The 19,255-nt window shown below is 44.4% G+C and overlaps 1 protein-coding gene across 1 annotated transcript in view; it reads right to left on the reverse strand.

Moving 5' to 3' along the window:
- The window catches only part of GPATCH1 (G-patch domain containing 1), a 45,007-nt gene that overhangs the window by 17,207 nt on the left and 8,545 nt on the right, over window positions 1-19,255 (reverse strand). The window contains exons 3-12 of the mRNA XM_066349369.1: window positions 19,074-19,159; window positions 17,069-17,229; window positions 15,796-15,893; window positions 15,157-15,215; window positions 14,530-14,772; window positions 13,426-13,573; window positions 8,913-8,992; window positions 4,384-4,588; window positions 1,545-1,841; window positions 108-286 (exon numbers count right to left, since the gene is read on the reverse strand). Coding sequence (XP_066205466.1) covers window positions 108-286; window positions 1,545-1,841; window positions 4,384-4,588; window positions 8,913-8,992; window positions 13,426-13,573; window positions 14,530-14,772; window positions 15,157-15,215; window positions 15,796-15,893; window positions 17,069-17,229; window positions 19,074-19,159 — 1,556 coding nt within the window. The remainder of the gene's footprint in view (window positions 1-107; window positions 287-1,544; window positions 1,842-4,383; window positions 4,589-8,912; window positions 8,993-13,425; window positions 13,574-14,529; window positions 14,773-15,156; window positions 15,216-15,795; window positions 15,894-17,068; window positions 17,230-19,073; window positions 19,160-19,255) is intronic.

The raw sequence follows: 19,255 nt of genomic DNA on the forward strand, positions 1-19,255 counted from the left end.
ATGCCACGTACATATATTTTGATCTTTTCACCAAGGGATATAAAATATTTGGCTTTGCAATGTTTTAATTTTTAAAAACACCAGGTAGGGACATGATGGCGACAGACCTCTTGGTCTCGAGGCACCTCCACTTGATCTGAATCGTCCTCCTCCCTGGCATGAGTGAACCTGGAGGACAAGGTCGAGCGGGAAGACGCGTACAGCAGGGCTGCCCGAGCAAACTCCTCCCGCTCGCGGCCGCGCTCCCACTCCGTCATACTGGGGTCCAGACAGCGTTCCAGCGCGTCTACGGGACAGAGAACAAGAAACTGCTTCTTTTAGGAAAAACACAGGGCTTAAGGAACATCTGGTGGCACTACTGTGTCCTTATAGACTTCACCAGAGGAGACGAACCCTCATCCTAGTTTGTAAGGGCACAGTGGGGAGGTACTTGGCAGGTAATACTGCTCACTCCCTAAAAATGATGCTTCTTTTGAATTCCACTGCATGTATCTGAGAAAAACATTTGGGGACTCATGTTTGATTAAATCTTTGAAGTGAACTTGTTACCATTCCCAGACATGAAGTTCATTCCAACTATATTCCTAAGTTTTAGCAAAAAAACACTCCTTTGTCTAACATTTTTTTAAATTTAACAAATAAAAGTTAGGGGTCTGGATTCTAGTAGTACACGGTGCACAGTCCAGTACACAAAGATCTGCTTTGCAAAACCAAAACTTGCTACCTCTCACAAGTACTGCATACAGCAGCCAGTCCTCCCCCAAGTCTTGACATACTTACCATATTGCCCCATGTATAAGACGCAGCCTTTTCAAAAAATTTGGCGTCTAAAAACAGGGTGCGTCTTATACAGTGGTTGTAAATGTTTTTAGTTCCATGTCCAGCTTTTTGTGCTTGTTTTTGCACTCATTGTTGAAGACAGTGATTTGTCATCAGACACAGATGAGGACAAGCTAATGGATGGGAGTTTTGACAGTGATGAGGAATTGTATGAATTTTATGATGAATAAAACTTGAGTTCAATAACTTTATATAATACATTTTTTTCAAATTTCAGGCCCCGAAATTAAGGTGCATCTTATACATGGGAAAATGTGGTACTTCACAAATCACAGAGTGATTTTTTACACAGTGTAATGGTTCAACAGCCAACTCTAAGTCAAATTTTAAACTATGATTTAGAGCTGAATGGTTAGGACCTTAAGAAAGTAGGAGATGACCTTGTCCTCTGTGTGTGAAATGCAACACTTTCAGAAGTCAAGCATTTGCGAACAGAAAATGGTCTGTAATTTAGCATTAGCCACCACCTCGATGTGCTCCCATTTAATCAGCTATCTTTGCGACCTGAGATATACAAAAACACAAGCTCATTGTTCTCGCTCTCTAAGGTCAAGAGCCAGGGCCTAAAATCTCTGCACTGTTCACAGCGGAACGACGCAAACACGGCAGAGCAGGGCACACCGCCTTCAAATCTGGGACAAGGGTCAGAATCCCAAGAACACGGCACCTGGCAGAGACATGGGAGCCCCAGGCCTAGCACCTACCTTTCTCACCCCGTTTCATATTTACTAAAAACTTCTCATATCGTTTTTGCTTTTCTGGATCTTTGGCAAAAGGTTTGAAGTTGCTGGCTTTTGTGGCAGCTGTCCCACCACTCAATGCCACGTGCCAAGAGCCGTGCCCGATATCTGGAGAGGAGGGCTGGGTTCTGCTGCTCGCGGCACTCTGGGCCAGACTCCTGGCCCTCAGTTGGGCTGCTTGAAGGTCAGTTGCCTGCTTCATTTCTTTGATTCTCTCTTTATCTTTTTGGGACAGAAATTCTAACACAGAAGTAGCTGAACCTAAATAAAAGCAGTAATAGGAAGAGATGAAAATTATCATAAGAAAAACATCGTTACATTTCCCTGTACATACATCTTTCAATGTCACAAATTTATGAAACTAGAGTATTTTACATTCAGTGTTTCATCTGTATTCATATTATCTCTGTAAACTAGACAGTAATAAAACAATAAGGCTCCTATTTTACAGTTGGGAAAAATGGAACTTAGTACTTGGATGTTTATCAGGCCAGCAAGTGGTCCCAGAATGAGGAAGCTGCCACCTTGAACCCCTGGCCTCCAGTCTGTGCTGACTGCCATGTCCACAGTCCTGCCCAGCATGAGGCTGGTTCAGGGCACAGCTACCCATCACACTCACTCGTGTCACAAATGCACACACTGAGCACACTGGCCTGGGGCTGGGAGGACAATGCAGGCAGGGTCCTGCTCTCACTAACGAGGGAGAAGGACATTAAAGAATCCAAAAACCACCACCAGAAGATTGCTATGAGAGGAGGACTCTGGAAAAAATAGGCTGATGTGAGTGAGGGTAAGTTAAGTATAAGAGCTGGCCATGGGGGTAGAGGGAAAGAAAACTAGCTTTATATGGTTGGCAGGGAAGGCCTGGAAGGTCCCTCTGAAGAGGTCGTATTTGAGGTAACTTCTAAGTAAAAAAGGGGTCAAAATATAAGGGAAGAAAAGAGGCAGAGAAAACAGCAAACATAAAGACCCTGAGGTAGCATCTTGGCTGGCAAGTTCAGAGGGCAAAAAGGAGGGTCATGCGGTTAGACCACAGCGGGTTAAGGGAAAATGGTATAAGATGTGGCTTGAAAGGTGGGCAGGAATGGATCCACAGAGCTTGGTGGAGAGTCTGGATTTCTCTTTAGCTAAGAAGTACCGGAGCATTCTAAGGGGGAATAGTGATATAATTTGGTCCACCTCGCTGTTGAGGGGAACAGATTGCAGAGGAGACCTCTCAGAAGGCTACCACAATAGTCCAGGTGAGAGGAGATGGCATTCAGACTGCGGGGGAAGCAGTGGAAATGCAGAGAAGTAAATGGAGTCCATGTGCCTATCGGGGGTAGAAATGAGAGGACTTGCTGATAACTGGGCAGGGTAGGGAAGGGTGGAAAAGAGAGGAGCTAAGAATTAGAATTCTGGCCCTGGCAGGTTGGCTCAGTTGTAGACTGTCAGATCGGCATGTGGATGTACCGGGTTTGATTCTCGGTCAGAACCCACAGGAGAAGTGCCCATCTGCTTCTCAACCCCTCCCTTCTCATTCTCTCTTTCTTCTCTCTCTCTTCTCCTCCTGCAGCCATGACTCGATTGGAGCGAGTTGGCCCCAGGTGCTGAGGATGGCTCCATGGCCTCCACCTCAGGTGCTAAGAAGAGTTCAGTAGCCAAACAATCAAACATCGCCCCCTAGTGGGCTTGCTAGGTGGATCCCAGTTAGGGGCACATGCTGGAGTCTGTCTCTGCCCCCCTTCCTCTCACTGAATAAAAAAATTTTTTTTAATAAATTAGAATTCCTACATTGTGATTTGAGCACTGGGTCACTGGTGGTATCATTTACTGAGAAGGGGAAGACTGGAGAAAAAGCAAGTTTGGGGAAGGAAATGGGCACCAAGAATGCTGTTTGAGTCTACTACACTTGAGATGCCTATAAGGCTCCCAAATGGCAAGTACAAGTTCATCTCTCGTAGCAGGTCTTTCTGCTCCAACCTACAGGGGATTCTGTACATCTGTCCATACTCTCACACGCACTCATTCCTTTTAGCCTTTCAGGAAAAGCTCTACAATACCCTTCCCTTCTAAGATAAAAACCCTATGTTCCCTGGCTATGCTGAAAAAATGAATGTGCACACGTCCCTGGTCTTTGCCACATTCCTGAACAACTGTTAAAATCTGAAAACTGCTGAGCTGAAGACAAGGGCTGTAATTTTTATTTTATTTTTTTATTTTTTTTTTCTGAAGCTGGAAACAGGGAGAGACAGTTAGACAGACTCCCACATGTGCCCGACCGGGATCCACCCGGCACGCCCACCAGGGGCGAGGCTCTGCCCACCAGGGGGCGATGCTCTGCCCCTCCGGGGGGTCGCTCTGCTGCGACCAGAGCCACTCTAGCGCCTGGGGCAGAGGCCAAGGAGCCATCCCCAGCGCCCGGGCCGTCTTTGCTCCAATGGAGCCTTGGCTGCGGGAGGGGAAGAGAGAGACAGAGAGGAAAGCGCGGCGGAGGGGTGGAGAAGCAAATGGGCGCTTCTCCTGTGTGCCCTGGCCGGGAATCGAACCCGGGTCCTCCGCACGCTAGGCCGACGCTCTACTGCTGAGCCAACCGGCCAGGGCAAAGGCTGTAATTTCAATGACACAACTCAAACTGACAGTGGGAAACAGTCCTAAGAAGTAAAGGATGTACATGCACGTGTGCCATTCACAATAATTTTATTCCCACAGTTTAGAATACAAAATCATGGAAAAGATTTCAATGGGAAACCATTTTTCCATTTTGATTTTGATCAGTCAGATTATTATAAAGTTATTTATTAGTCTTCTCCATGACACATACCTTGAATAGGTGTTTCTCCTAACAACTCTCCCCGCTTGGAGGCATTCAGCTGGTGCCTACTATGTGCCCCTGGGTCATGTATTGGCTTTCCAGCTGACTCTGATAATACCTGAAGTAAGTGGGAGTTCTCTGAGGTTGCAGCTACCACAGGTCTGAAATAATGCATTGGTCGATAGTCTCTTGGCAAGTCAGGTGGTGGATAAATCTTAAAAAAAAAAAAAAAACAAAGCTCTGAAAATACACGCTGCAAGATTGTGCTTGATTTACCCAAGAAAACCTGTTACCTCTCGGTGTTATTAACCTAATACTTCTCCAGATTGTCCAGCTGCCATGATTGTCTATAACATCCATTACAGATCTAGAGGGTCACCAAAACCACAGTTCTAACCACCAGACACTTTTAATATCACCCCTGCCCACTTCTACACAGAGATGCGAACATGCACGTTTTATACAAGAACAAGAACAATAATAATAGTTAACACAATGGATAGGTCCACATGCAGAACTGGCCACTGAAAATCAGAAATTTTAGAAAGGTAGAATCAAGGTGTAGAAAAAAATAATAACTTTAACTAAGTTACTTTTAAGTTCAGAATTTTTTTTTCTGGTTATGTTTCAGTTCCAAATTGGAACTTCAGGCCTCATTTTTTACCTGAGGTATTTTTAATTCAAAAGCTAACTAAACTGAAGTTAAAATATAGTACTTGGGAAACTTGGGCATTAATGATGGCAGAACAGATAAGAGAAAGTACTAGATATTTTTAAATTATTGCACCAACTGGCCTCTCTCGCACCTGGTCTAACAGACATGTGCAGTCGTATGTAAGCTGGTTTCCTGATTTTTCAGCTACCTGGAGCTCTGAGCTCCGTAACAGTGAAGCAGAGAGCGCTCTCTGCGGCAGTTCTCAGCCCCAGCTGCACCCTGGACTCCCCGAGGCTTTTAAGAGTAATGATGCCGGCTCTTGCAAGCTATGGGCATTGCAGAGACCTCTTGATCTCATACTTTTTCTCTCTGAATTTATTTCTCCATTCTGCACCGTTCTCATCCAGGACCTGGGCAATTACTAGCTGAACTGGTTTGTGGCAGCGACTTGTTTTGTTTTTTTATTTTGGTTACAGAGACAGAGAGAGAAGGACAGATAGGAACAGACAGACAGGAAGGGGGAAAGATGAGAAGCATCAATTCTTTGTTGTGGCATCTTAGTTGTTCATTGACTGCTTTCTCATATGTGCCTTGAAGGGAGGTTGGGGAGGCTACAGCAGAGGTAGTGACCCCTTGCTCAAGCCAGTGACCATGAGATATCTATGATCCGCGCTCAAGCCAGCAACTCGGTGCTCAAGCCAGTGACCTCGGGGGTTTCAAACCTGGGTCCTCTGTGTCCCAGTCCAACACTCTATCCACTGCGCCATCACCTGGTCAGACAAGGGGACCTGTTTGCTAGATAACCTCTGTCCCATTGTTTCTGGCTGTTTAGTAAGAACTTACCTGTTGTGTGTGTTTTGCCCTTCTTCAATTACCTATAAATCGCTCTCACTTCTAAAATCTAAGACCTTGTCCTTGCCTTTTCTCCTTTGTCCAAAATGTCATTAATAAATGCTGCCTTTCTGTCTTTAGACTTTTCATGTTTATGTGAATTCCCCATGCATATGTGTTAGGCAAATAAGTTTGTAACAAGTGTTTTTTAGGTTTGCTCTTTTGGACTGGGGCAGCACGCCCTGTGTGTATAGTCTACGGAAGGCTGCTGGTGCTTGCCCTCAGGGCAACAGATTGCAAATTGCAGATTGCCTTACTGCTTGGGAGGGGCCCCTGTTGGCTGGAGAAGGGTCTTTTTTTTCCCCCAGCCGGTTTGTTGTTGTTGTTGCTGTTGTTTTTATAGAGACAGAGAAAGAGTCAAGAGACAGGGACAGCCAGGGACAGCCAGGAAGGGAGAGAGATGAGAAACATTAATTCCTCATTGCAGCTCCTTAGTTGTTCCTTGATTGCTTTCTCATATGTGCCTTGACGGGTGGAGAGGGCGGCTACAGCAGAGTGCGTGACCCCTAGCTCAAGCCAGAGACCTTGGGCTTCAAGCCAGCGACCAGGGGTCATGTCTATGATCCCATGCTCAAGCCTGTGAGCCTGCGCTCAAGCTGGCAACCTCGGGGTTTCGAACCTGAGTCCTCCGTGTCCCAGTCTGACACTCTATCCACTGCGCCACCACCTAGTCGGCTCCCCCAGCTGGTTTTAGCTGCAGAGTCCAGAGGGAGAGAGAGAGTGCTGAGGGGCTGCGGAGCCCTGCCTCTTTGCTTGTCGGCCGTTAGGAGACTCTCTAATAAACAAAATGCCCACCATTTTCTGTCTTCACAGTTCCTTTACCGTCTGCCTGAATCCAGTGAGAACCTGCATGTGCACGTTCATGGTGGTGGCCACTGGTATTACAGTATTATGTTTTTTTTGTGTGTTTTTTTTGTATTTTTCTGAAGCTAGAAACGGGGAGGCAGTCAGACAGACTCCCGCATGCGCCCGACCGATATCCACCCGGCATGCCCACCAGGGGGCGATGCTCTGCCCATCCGGGGCGTCGCTCTGTCGTGACCAGAGCCACTCTAGCGCCTGGGGCAGAGGCCAAGGAGCCATCCCCAGCTCCCGGGCCATCTTTTGCTCCAATGGAGCCTTGGCTGCAGGAGGGGAAGAGAGAGACAGAGAGGAAGGAGAGGGGGAGGGGTGGAGAAGCAGATGGGTGCTTCTCCTGTGTGCCCTGGCCCGGAATCGAACCCGGGACTTCCACACGCCAGGCCGACGCTCTACCACGGAGCAAACCGGCCAGGGCCCAATATTATGTATTAAAATTTTATTTTCTGCCTTTGCTATGGTGGTGCAGTGGATAAAGTGTTAACCTGGAACACTGAGGTCACCGCTTCAAAACCCTGGGCTTACCCAGTCAAGGCACATGCAGGGAAACAACTACTACTGCTTCCTGCTTTTATCTCTTCTCTGTCTCTCTCCTTTCTCTAAAAATCAATGTTAAAAATAAAATAAAAAATAAATAAAATTTTATTTTCTCTTGTTAAAAAAAAAAAAAAAGAGTAATGATGCCTGTGTCCCAACGCCACAAAGTCTGCAATAATTGGAGTCCCTCAAGCTTCCCCAGTGGTTCCCTGAGGAACCAATCCTAAAAGGACTGGTATTATCACTGTTAGGAAATCATATTTCTTATCATCTTAACCTAACCACTTCTCTGAAAAACAGACTCCCCAATCAGCTAGCAAATACTCTAATGTTACCAAGAGAAAAACCCAGAGGAGCACAGCAGAAAAGCAGTGTGTACGCACGACTCTTTCATAACCTCCGTTACACTTAAAGCATTCCAGGGTGGGGTTTTCAGCCACATATTTAGAAAACTTGCCTGTCTGCGAAAAACTAGGTGAACAGAGCCCTCTTCTGAATCACTCATGCTCAAAGCCCTCCCCCAGCGAGGAGGACCTCAGGAAGCCCCAGTGTCCGTCTGCCCACTTACGGCACTCTGCCCTCCAGTGAATCTGTCTGTCTAGTACCTTCCCTGAATAGGGCCAGACTTTGTCCTAGTTATCCTTGAGCCCTGAGTCGAATGAATACTTCTCAGCCATTTTTATGCTCTTCTTTCATAAACGTAAAAAACTTGCATTTTCATTTGACATTTCTGATAATAATAGCAGCCTACTATGTGCCCAACACCGTTTTAAATATCTTCTGCTCGTTATGACAATGCTTTAACTGTTACCACTAAACTAGTCACAGCGCTTGCCATACTGAATGTGGTTTCTCAGGCTGCACTGCTCGTGGCCGCTCCTGGGCCGGAGAACCACAGGCCACGCCACAGACGTACTGAATGTTTGCTGAATAGAAAACAAAAAGCCCATTCATTACATAGTGTGGGACAACCAAAAAAAAAGAATGCCTAAAGGACACTTAAAAAAAAACACCCTAAAATCAAGGCAAATGGCCCAGCACCCCTCCTGTGCTATCCACCCACAACTAACTTATAAAGTCAGCTTAGAGCAGGTGACTAGCCAGAAAAACAGGCAGAGTTCTCCCCAGGCTGGACCTGCATGCACGGGGCTTCTCTCCCCTCCGCTGGCCCAGGCAAGGAGCCCAGGAACCCTGCCCCCATTGGTTAATAGGCCTCAGCCTTGTGGAGTCATCAGGGCTATAGGTCATTACAGCTTTTTGAGTTTTCTACTTTCCTTAAGCTACATTGTCTCTAGAATATTAGCAATTTCATTCTCCCACTAGTTTCTAATAAAATTCTTTTTTAATAAAAATCATCAGTCACTTGAAGTTTGGATTTAAAAGATCAGCAATTAGCTGTTTTGAATATAATGTGGCTACTTGATTGACATTTCTAATACAGAATATGTTTTTCTCAATAATCTCTAGTAACTAGGCTGGTGCTTTCAGAACACAGAATTTACTTGTCATTCTAGTGTTGTTAATATAATAACTCAGATTACATAACAAATATTTTAAAATACAAAACCAGTAAAAAAAAAAATATTTTTTTTCTTACTTTCTTAGAAGATAAAGGTTTAGAAGCCAAGGAAAATCCATCCAATATTTTGCCAACGTATCGAAGATCTTTCTCTGATTCTACAAAATGATGTCATTGATTAATTTCAGAAGCACAGATAAGAATAAGACAAAAGACGCCAGTATTTTATCTCTAAGAACACAAACACTACATGTCACACATGATATCGCACAGACAGCAGCAGAGCAGGAAACACCTCTGCTGACGCTGGCAGCTGGGCCCACACCACCCACAGCTGATTAGGTGCTTGAGGTCCTAGCTAAGGGGCACAAATTTTACTCTATGGAGTAACAGATCTTAAGGAAAATCATCAAGAGAACAAGTATGGACCTTGGCCGGTTGGCTCAGTAGATGAGCATCAACCCGGCGTGCAGCCGTCCTGGGTTCAACCCCTGGTCTGAGCACATGTGAGAAGCAACCATCTGCTTTTCTTCCCCTCCCCTCTCCCCCTTCTCTCTCTCTTCTGCTCTCGCAGCCAATGGCTTGGTTGGTCTGAGCATTTGCTTCAGGAGCTGAGGACAGCTTGGTTGATTCGAGCACTGGCCTCAGATGGAGGCTGCCAGGTGGATCCCGGCAGGGGCACTTGCGGGAACCTGTCTCTCTATCCCCCTCCTGTCACTTAAAAAAGAGAGAGAGAGAGAAGACGAGAAGACAAGTATGGAGAAAAGTAAAAATCATAACTGTGAGAGGGTCATTTCTAAAACTAGGTCAAGAACCTAGGGACAGACTTCCTCCCAATTACCTTAGCAGCCATCCGAAGAAGGTAGAAAAGCAATACAACCAGGCCAGCTGGGAATCTTTGTACCCTTAGTATAAATTAAAAGGCACTCTTGTCTTTTTCTCAAATGAAATTCTAACAAGAGATAAGGATCACTAATTCAGGAATCAAAATGACCAAGACACTCTGACTTGAAGCCAGGGATAGTCCATCGGTCACAGAGACAACCCCATCGACAAAGACTTTTTCTTTTAATTTATTGATTTTAGAGACAGAGGATGAGAGAGAGAAACTTTGATTTGTTGCTTCACTTATTTATGCACTCATTAGTTGATTCTTATACCTGTCCTGATCAGGGATTGGACCCATACCCTGGTGTATCGGACAACACTCTAACCAACTGAGCTACCCGGTCAGAGCAAGGCTCTTTGATTATCAAGGATTTCCTGCCCATGATGGTTCTGTCAAAACTCATATGCAGAACCCTACATTTCAACTACATTTTCTGTAGCCAAAGCCCCCTCCTCAACCACCACAAGCACTGACACAAGCTGGTGTTCTGTCCTCCAGCAGGTACAGCTGCCCACAATGCAGGGGAGGCTGAGGCTTTCCGCACTTAGACTGTTGCACAGCCAGGCAACCATCCTCCCCTGAAAATCATTCCTTGTACTTCAATTCCTGTTGAACTTTAGTACCAGCTTCTGGAAGTTCCTAAGATTCTGTAAAGTAATTTGGGATTAAATTTCACATTCTTCCTATTTTGTAGTCTTTTAAAACCCTGAAACTTTACTTTTATGAATTTATTCTAAAGAACTATTCAGCAAATGTGCACAAAGAGCCATAAGAATATTTGTTATAGCCATACAGATCAGGGAAAAAATAAGAACAATTCAAAAATCAGCCCAACCAGGCGGCAGTGCAGTGGCTAGAGCATTGGACAGGGACGCAGAGAACCCAGGTTCGAAACCCCAAAGTCACTGGCTTGAGCACGGGCTCATCTGCTTGAGCCCAAGGTTGCTGGCTTGAGCAAGGGGTCACTGTATCTGCTGTAGCCCCCCCCCCCCCGTCAGGGCACATGTAGGAAAGCAATCAGTGAACAACTAAGGTTCCGCAACGAAGAATTGATGTTTCTCATCTCTCTCCCTTCCTGTCTTGTCTGTCCCTATCTGTCCCTCTCTCTGTCTCTGTCATCACACACAAACAAAAATCAAGCATTATGATTGACTAACTATAGATTCACTCAGTGAAAAACTATAAGGTCAACACTATAGATTTTATGGTCCTACGGGTGGGAGAGAACAGGCAGCTGTGGGAGGGGGGAGACCACAGAGAGGGGGTACAGGGAGGCTGGGGAGCTCAGGGAGAGCACCGGGCCAGGCTAGATGGAGGAAGTGCTGGGGATCAGTCAGTCGGGCAAAAGTGTTATATAAGGGAAAAGCCAACGATTTGGCTCAAAGAGCAAATTTAAATATGTATACTTATTACAGATTAGTAATTATTACACAATTAATATATTGTTAATTTAGTAATATAGCATTGTGTTAATGCTATAACTGACATTTAATATTTCTATAGTATATTTAACATATTAATATAATATGTATGTATTATTATTATATAACTTCTTTTACATTATAAAAGTGATAGTCATAGTAGAAAATTTTAAAATATAAAGGTAAAACAAAAATACAAAGGTAAGCAAAAGGGAAGAAATAAAAGTAGTCCGATTATCACACAGAGGTAATGCCAACTAACCCAGGGCATGAGCCCTTCCAGCACTGTGTATAAAACCTTTTGTTCTTGTTATGGCGATGACAAGTCACTCAAACTTACAGAGTGCTTGCTGCATGCCAGGCAGGTTCTAAGCCCTTTATGTACATTAAAATCTCCACGGGCCTGACCTGTGGTGGCGCAGTGGATAAAGCGTTGACCTGGAATGCTGAGGTCGCCGGTTTGAAACCCTGGGCTTGCCTGATCAAGGCACATGTGGGAGTTGATGCTTCCTGCTCCTCCTCCTGTTCTCTCTCTATCTCTCTCTCTCGCTAATAAAAATGAATAAATAAAATCTAAAAAAAAAAAAAATCTCCACAGGATACTTATGCCACTGTCATGCCCACTGTGCAGGAAAGGATGCCGAGGCACGTCAAGGTTAAGCAGCTTGTCCAATGTCACAGCTGATACATGGGGAGAGCCCAGACTGAAAGCAGGCAGTCTGTCTTCACAGTTTGGGTTCTTAGTGATATATTACAACATATTAATATAACATGTATTGTTATGTAACTTCTTTTAAGTTATAAAAATGATACAGTCTTAGTAGAAAATTTTGAAAATATAAAGGTCCATTAAGCAAACTACCTCTTAAAAACTGTTTTGCACCTGCCTTTTCTCTTCTAGAAATGTAAAACAGGTATTTTGAGGAGTGATGTTAAATTATTTCTGCAAGTGTGGTTTCAGATGTATTTACAAGAGTTAGATGCAATTTTATCTGACTATAGCTAAAAAATGTCTGAATAGATGGCTTTATCTCAGCTTTTGCGTCCTTACTTTATTTAGGTGATACTTATTATTGAACCAAAGAACAGTAAATGCCATTAATTCAGCCTTTGCGGCAGATGCCAAACCCACTGTTATGCCATTTAACCCTCATAATAACCCCCAGAGTGGATTTTATCCTCACTTTATAAATGATGCCCAGAGAGGTTACAAATCTGGCCCAAGGCCACACAGCTGAACAGAAGAAAGCAGCAACCCAAATCCAGGTCTGATTAACTCCAAATCACATGTTACTAATACCTATACCACACTCTTTCCTCCTTACACCTTTTCTGGATTGAAAAAAAGAAATATTACCTAGAATCTAAATCACTATTGACTGTGACTTAAAATTCAAGTTGTGTTGAGAGATGTCCACCTCTTTGCCCCTAAGAGCCCCCTAAGAACCAGGAACACAAGCAGAAGACAGGCTGACTGCCAAGCTCCCTCTTGCTATGGGCTCTCAGTATTCCTACCACCAAATCACCACACCTGGCCTTCGGACCTACTGCTTGAGTTGGCCTACTTTGACTATTGCCTAGTTTCTCAAGCTGGGAATGTCCCTCTGACCCAATGCCAGCTCTGACCTGCAACATGAGCACCTGTCCACACACTTGTGCTTTCCCTAATTCCAGACCTCTTCTTTCTCTTCTCCTTGGCCCTGTCTTGATAATTGGCTTTGACTTTGACACGACCCATTCTAAACCCTGCATTGGTTTTTTGTTGTTGTTGTTGTTGTTTTACTGAGAGACAGATAGACAGACAGACATGAAGAGAGAAAGGTCAGAAGCATCAACTCATAGTTGTGGCATTTTAGCTGTTCACTGACTGCTTCTCATATGTGCCTTGACTAGGGAGCTCAAGCCAAGCCAGTGACCCCTTGCTCAAGCCAATGACCTTCGGCTTCAGGCCAGCAACTTTTGGATCATGTTGATGATCCCATGCTCAAGCCCGCAGCCCCATGCTCAAGCTGGCAAGCTTCTGGATGAGCCCACGGTCAAGTCAGCGGCCTCAGCATTCCAGATAAACACTCTATCCACTACGCCGCCACCAGCCAGGCTTCATTGGTCTTGCCTCCCACATTGGGCCTCTCCTCTTCCCACTTTGTTTCTCACTGTGCATCTTTGACCAACAAACCCCTACTCCACGCAGGTTGACACTGCAGTATCAACCTTGCTTGCAATCCCTTCTTCCTGATAACTGACACTGGTCCTACCACCTGCTGTGGGTCTATGGAATCACCTCTCTGACTCCGGTACTGCTTGGGCGCTGTCCAGCCATACAGTCCATCTCCAGGCTCTTCGTCCTTCAAAATGGTGTCATACTTAGACAGAGTTTCTGTGGCATAGATATCATCATCTTCCTCTTCCAGGGCACCAACACCAAAAGCCTATGAAAACAGGGTTCAAATAGCAATTACAGGTTTTAGGGTATATGTCTACTTTAAAAGATAAAGCTACTTTAAGGATATAATTGAACAGAGCACATTAGCACTGTAAGATTACCAAGAGAGAAGCAAATGGGAGACCCAGATTAACACACAGACTCAAGTCCTTTGGATTACAATGACCAGAGTGAATGCCACGCCCAGCAGGGGCAGAGGAATGGAGAACACACACAGTAGCTGTGCAGGAGAAATGGGGCCTCCAAAAGGAGAAAGGAAGTGTTCATCTACACTCAGTGTGGCCTGGGGACGGAGCTGGTGCCCAGGGTGTGAAGATCATCACTATTCTAATAACTGCTATAAGGACTCCTAATCTTTGTGGGAGATGATCTCTAACTAGTATCACTTTTTGTTAACAGAATTGGAAAAAACAATAATGACATTTTCTAAATGTAATTTAGGAAAAAACCTGAGTCAACTTGAGAGGATACGCAGTCAGGAAACACTCTATATTTCCTCAAAGGGACAAAGCAAGTCTCCCAAGTGAAACTTATACCTATACTCCCAATTTAGGGCTGGCAGCCCTTGAAAATAGTCCCAGAGGTAATCAAACCTGAACCTGAACTTGGAGAGGCAGACTGAAATTCAACTATTAATTAAACCAAAGGGGTAAGTGTGGTGTGGTTTTCTGCTCAGCCTCACAAGAGTGTGAAAAAGCAGTCCTCACTCCTGGGAACACATAAACTCCACCAAGGACATAGGTCACAGGATCTCAGGAGTAAATATTAAAATCAGGAAGGTGTACTTTATATGACTTCAGAAAAGATCCTAAGGAAAATATAACCACTCCAACGTCTTTGTGTAGTCAATTAATAATGAGTGCATATTATGGGGCAAATAATAAGGAAAGAATTCTCATTTGTCAATGGCTCCATATTTATAAAACAGAAACATTTTTATACCTGGCCTGAAATTCCCATTTTCCTTCCTTTGTTCACTCTAATATCTCCAAGAAGATCACTTGTCCTCTCAGGTCTCCCACCGAAAAGAGTAAATTGTTCTCCCGAAGTTCCAAACAATGCTTGGTGGGGATCCAGGCCCTTGTAAGCCAGTCCATGGACATTATCTTTAGGTGTGAAATCCACAGGCATGACATCTTTGGGTGCAAAGGTCACATTCTCTGGCAGGTAATCATCATCTTCATCCTATTTAAAAAATGGAATGAAGGCAAGTCACTGCCTGGCCCAAAGTAAACCTATAAAATACTATTTTCAAATACAGTGATTAATTCCAGACAGAACAACGACCAAACTTTCATTTCCATATTACAAATCACTAACTCAAGTCCCTGAACAAATACTACTAACACAAGCAATTCTATTTCAAGAATTTAAACAGACGTGGGATATCTATGGTGCTGGCACATTGCTAAATACAGGATCTGACATTCTGAGGATAACTTCGGGGTAGTGGTATTTCACTGTAAAGGGGTATCAGTGATTTCAAAAATCTTTTCAGATCATAAAATTTCACGTTCATAAAATAACAAATGCTACTGAACCACACTGGTCAGTCATCCCATATAATACCTCAGATCCTTCAGAGCCTCCGGGAGGTAATGCACAGCCATAGATCTTGACCCCAGGATCTGTAAGAGATTTCAAATATACCAATCATGAGCAATTGAAAACATAGAAACTCGACTTGCTGACACTCTTTAGAGATATATGGCTGCACCTGTAAAAGGTTCTACAGCTTTAAAAAAAAAAAGTGCTACAGCTTTAGGGTAGGAGACTGATCATTCAGGAATTATTTTCCACCAGCCCCTGCTCACATCTGGCAACAATGTATTGCTCCAGCACCAGGAAGAACTCAAAAAATTATTGCTGCCTCCAAGAGTTCACTGGTTGGCTGGGGAGACCAAGGACAAGAAATCAATAGAAAATGATCATGTTAAACTGTGACACAGTTTTGGCAGAAGTAGGAAACAGTGTCATACGCTCCTGATGGAAATGTAGACTAGTACAATTTGTTCAGAAAGCTTTTTCACATTACATAAAAAAGCCTTAAAATACCCGCATACCACTCAGCAATTTTATTTCTAGAAACATGTAGCCATTAAAAAGTAGTAATGTTAAGGTTAGGATTAGAATTAGGGTCAGAGTCAGAGTCAGAGTCAGAGTCAGGTCAGGGTTGGGACTACAGTTAATGACAATCAATATGCTTACCAGGTTTTTCTCGGCGTGGTCTTCTCTTTACTCGAGGACCAATTCCTTGTCCTTCCTTCCAACCCATCTTTCTTAGCAATTCAAAACCAACAGATAATCTAGGATATCAAGGCATTGAAAATGAACTTCTTTTTATACAGAACAGTAGGAATAAGCAGCCCCTGAGTTTCTTCCCAGCCGCTCTACTTGTCCCTCACCCACGTTAGAACTACATGTCCCTGCCTTTCTGGACGTGTACTGGATGGGCTGACTACACTTGGGAAGTCAATCAGATGTCTTTTCTCCCGGGCCTTTGCAATGGGCACAGAGGGACTCTGCATGGTCCTGACTTGTCAAGCATGCGGTCTAGGAAACCATGACAGTCCGAGTCTGCGACATCAGGCCACTTGCTCAGAATCAGAACAAGGAGGTAATCAGAACAAGAGAGTACAACGATGCCCTGGCCAGATGGCTCAGCTGGTTAGACCACTGTCCGGAAGCAGCAAGGTTGCTGGTTTGATCTCCAGTCAAGGGCACATACAGGAACAGATTGATGTTCTTCTCTCTCTCTCCCTTCCTCTCTCCCTAAAATCAATAAATAAAATAAAATAGCCCTGGCCGGTTGGCTCAGTGGTAGAGCGTTGGCCTGGCGTGCAGAAGTCCCGGGTTCGATTCCCGGCCAGGGCACACAGGAGAAGCGCCCCTCTGCTTCTCCACCCCTTCCCCTCTCCTTCCTCTCTGTCTCTCTCTTTCCCTCCCGCAGCGAGGCTCCATTGGAGCAAAGATGGCCCGGGCGCTGGGGATGGCTCCTTGGCCTCTACCCCAGGCGCTGGAGTGGCTCTGGTCGCAACAGAGCGACGCCCCGGAGGGGCAGAGCATCGCCCCCTGGTGAGAAGAGCGTCGCCCCCTGGTGGGAAGAGCGTCACCCCCCTGGTGGGCAGAGCATTGCCCCTGGTGGGCATGCCGGGTGGACCCCAGTCGGGCACATGCGGGAGTCTGTCTGACTGTCTCTCCCCGTTTCCAGCTTCAGAAAAAAAAGTAAATAAAATAAAATAAAATAAAATAAAATAAAATATAAAATAAAATAAAAAGAAAGAGAGCAGAACATGGCTGGAGCTCTCGAGTACTCCATGCAATAACAGTGGAAGACCCTTTTGGCAAAACCCCCTTTGCACTCAAGCTAGGCTGAGAAGGCTTGTCCTACTTGCACCTAGGCCTTCCCTAAATAAGAGCATCATACATATGCAAAGCAGTGATTTCAAGATGAGAAAAGTCAAAATGAAATTCTTCTCACGTTGCTGGTGTTATGAGGTCATCAAGCAGAGTGGCTCCAGGAATGGGGGCAGTAGCAGCTGCCAGCTGCCTGGCCTTTTCTCGTATTCTGTCTTTGGTTTTGGAGGCAAAATCATCTGTGGTAACAATCGCTTTAGGTGCTATCCCAAATTCACTAAGATCCTTAAAAACAATTCAAACAGAATTACTTTCATTGTTTGGAAAGTGACTAAACAAGATACATCATGTAGCTTTAGTTCTTTCAAAAAAAACTTAAAGCTACAAAATTGAGTTTGGGATGACAGGAGCAGCTGATTTTTCACACTGACTTTGGAACCCTCAGTTAAGTGAAAGTCAGTGGCCAAGGACAAGGGCATTAGAATCACTACTCACTGAAGCCACAAGGGGCACTGCCAAGCTGGGAAAACAGGAAGGCCCTCATTTTCTCAAGCAACATTTCAAGGCTCAGTGTGAAGGGGGCAAATCTGAGTCACAGTCAACAACCATTTGTGAGCACCTATGTGCCAGGCCCAGAGTTAAGTTCCTTTGCATTTACCATTGGCTGCCTGCCCAACAGCCATCGCCCCTCCCTCTTTCCTCACTGTCCTGAGATTGTCCAGACACCTGCCTTCCTCTGCACTACCATGCACCTCAAGAGTCACGTCCCTGGTGTGCGTGGGCTGGGGTGAGGGGAGGATTAGAGAACGGGGGTTCGTGTCTTATCTAAGCCAGTCATTTTGATCCCATTTACCTTGCTTTAAGAATGAACATGTAAAAAAACAATTTGTCCAAGCAGATGAGAGGGAAAATCCACTGGAGGATTTATGTAGTTTCTTTGATCTAAAGACAAGATACCAGGAAGAAAGCCTTCCTTCTACTGAATAATGTCCTCCTGGGTGTGCCACTGTGAACTACTGCAGCCACCTTACAACCACTAGGAGATCTAGTACAAGGACAAGCTGACATGCAGAAATGACTGAGAAGAGAATCGGGGGCCTCCCTGGCACCCAGACGTCTTATTACGTGAGATATGTTTCCTTATGGGTTATCTAGTCGGGTAGGAAAGGGATCTCCCCTTGCCTCTTACCTGCAACCCAAAGCATGCTGATATAAGTGTTTTATTTCACCTTTATCACAAATGAATCCATGAGTAGGTTTTAAGTTAAGAAGAGTTTAATTTTAAAACAAAATGCACAGCCGCAGGCTGGCAGGACTACTTTAGAACCCTTCCCCCCATGAGTCCCCCTTTACCCCTAAGAAGTTTACAGTCATTGTCACTTTAACAATCTGCCCAGATGCCTGCACCTGGATTCCTTCAACTCCTTCTCTAGTCACTCACTGTTCCTTAAACTGCAATGTGCGTGAGTCACTGTGAAAGGCTGTACACTTGCTCAATGAATACCCCACTTTTGAAGCAACTGGGGCTTTTTCAAGTAAATTTGCCTGTACAGGCATTCCTTGTTCTATTGCACTTCACTTTCCTATCCTTTGCAGATATTCCATTTATTACAAATTGAAGGTTTGTGGTAACCCTGCATCGAGCAAATCTACCCATGCCATTGTTGCAACAGCCCCAGATGATAGTTAATGTTTTTTTTAGCAATAAAGTATTTTTAAATTAAAGTATATACTTTTTTAAAAGAAATAATACATTGCACACTTAATAGACTATAGCAGAGTATAAACATAACTTGTATATGTACTGGGAAACCCCAAAATTCATGTGACTCATTTTCTTCCAATATTTGTTTTATTGCAGGGGCCTGGAACCGAACCCATGAGTAACATCTCCAAGGTATGCCAGTACCTGACTTTCCCCTACACTCTTGACTGTAGAAACTAGCCCCAGCATAATACACTAGTCCAATAATGAGAATCCATTGATGTACGGAGCACTATAGTCCCAATATTTAAAAGATAAAGCCTTATATACAAATAGGAAATCATATATTGAATTTTCTGGGGAAGGACAAGGTGCTACAACAACCAACCACAGCTAACTGGCAATTAAAGTTCGGCACACCCACCTCTTCATCCATGAAATCCTCAGGACCAAGCACAGATTTGTCTGCTCTGTTCTGTCGTGAAGACACAAAGGAAGAAGGTGTCCATCCTTGAAATAAAAGAGTTTAGAACATTACAATCCTAGATAGCATTTTGGTTTATAACTAAATAAGTAACATGTATGACTTTAAAGCCTCAATAACTA

This window comes from Saccopteryx leptura, chromosome 9 (assembly GCF_036850995.1).
Source record: "Saccopteryx leptura isolate mSacLep1 chromosome 9, mSacLep1_pri_phased_curated, whole genome shotgun sequence".
Lineage (NCBI taxonomy): Eukaryota > Metazoa > Chordata > Mammalia > Chiroptera > Emballonuridae > Saccopteryx > Saccopteryx leptura.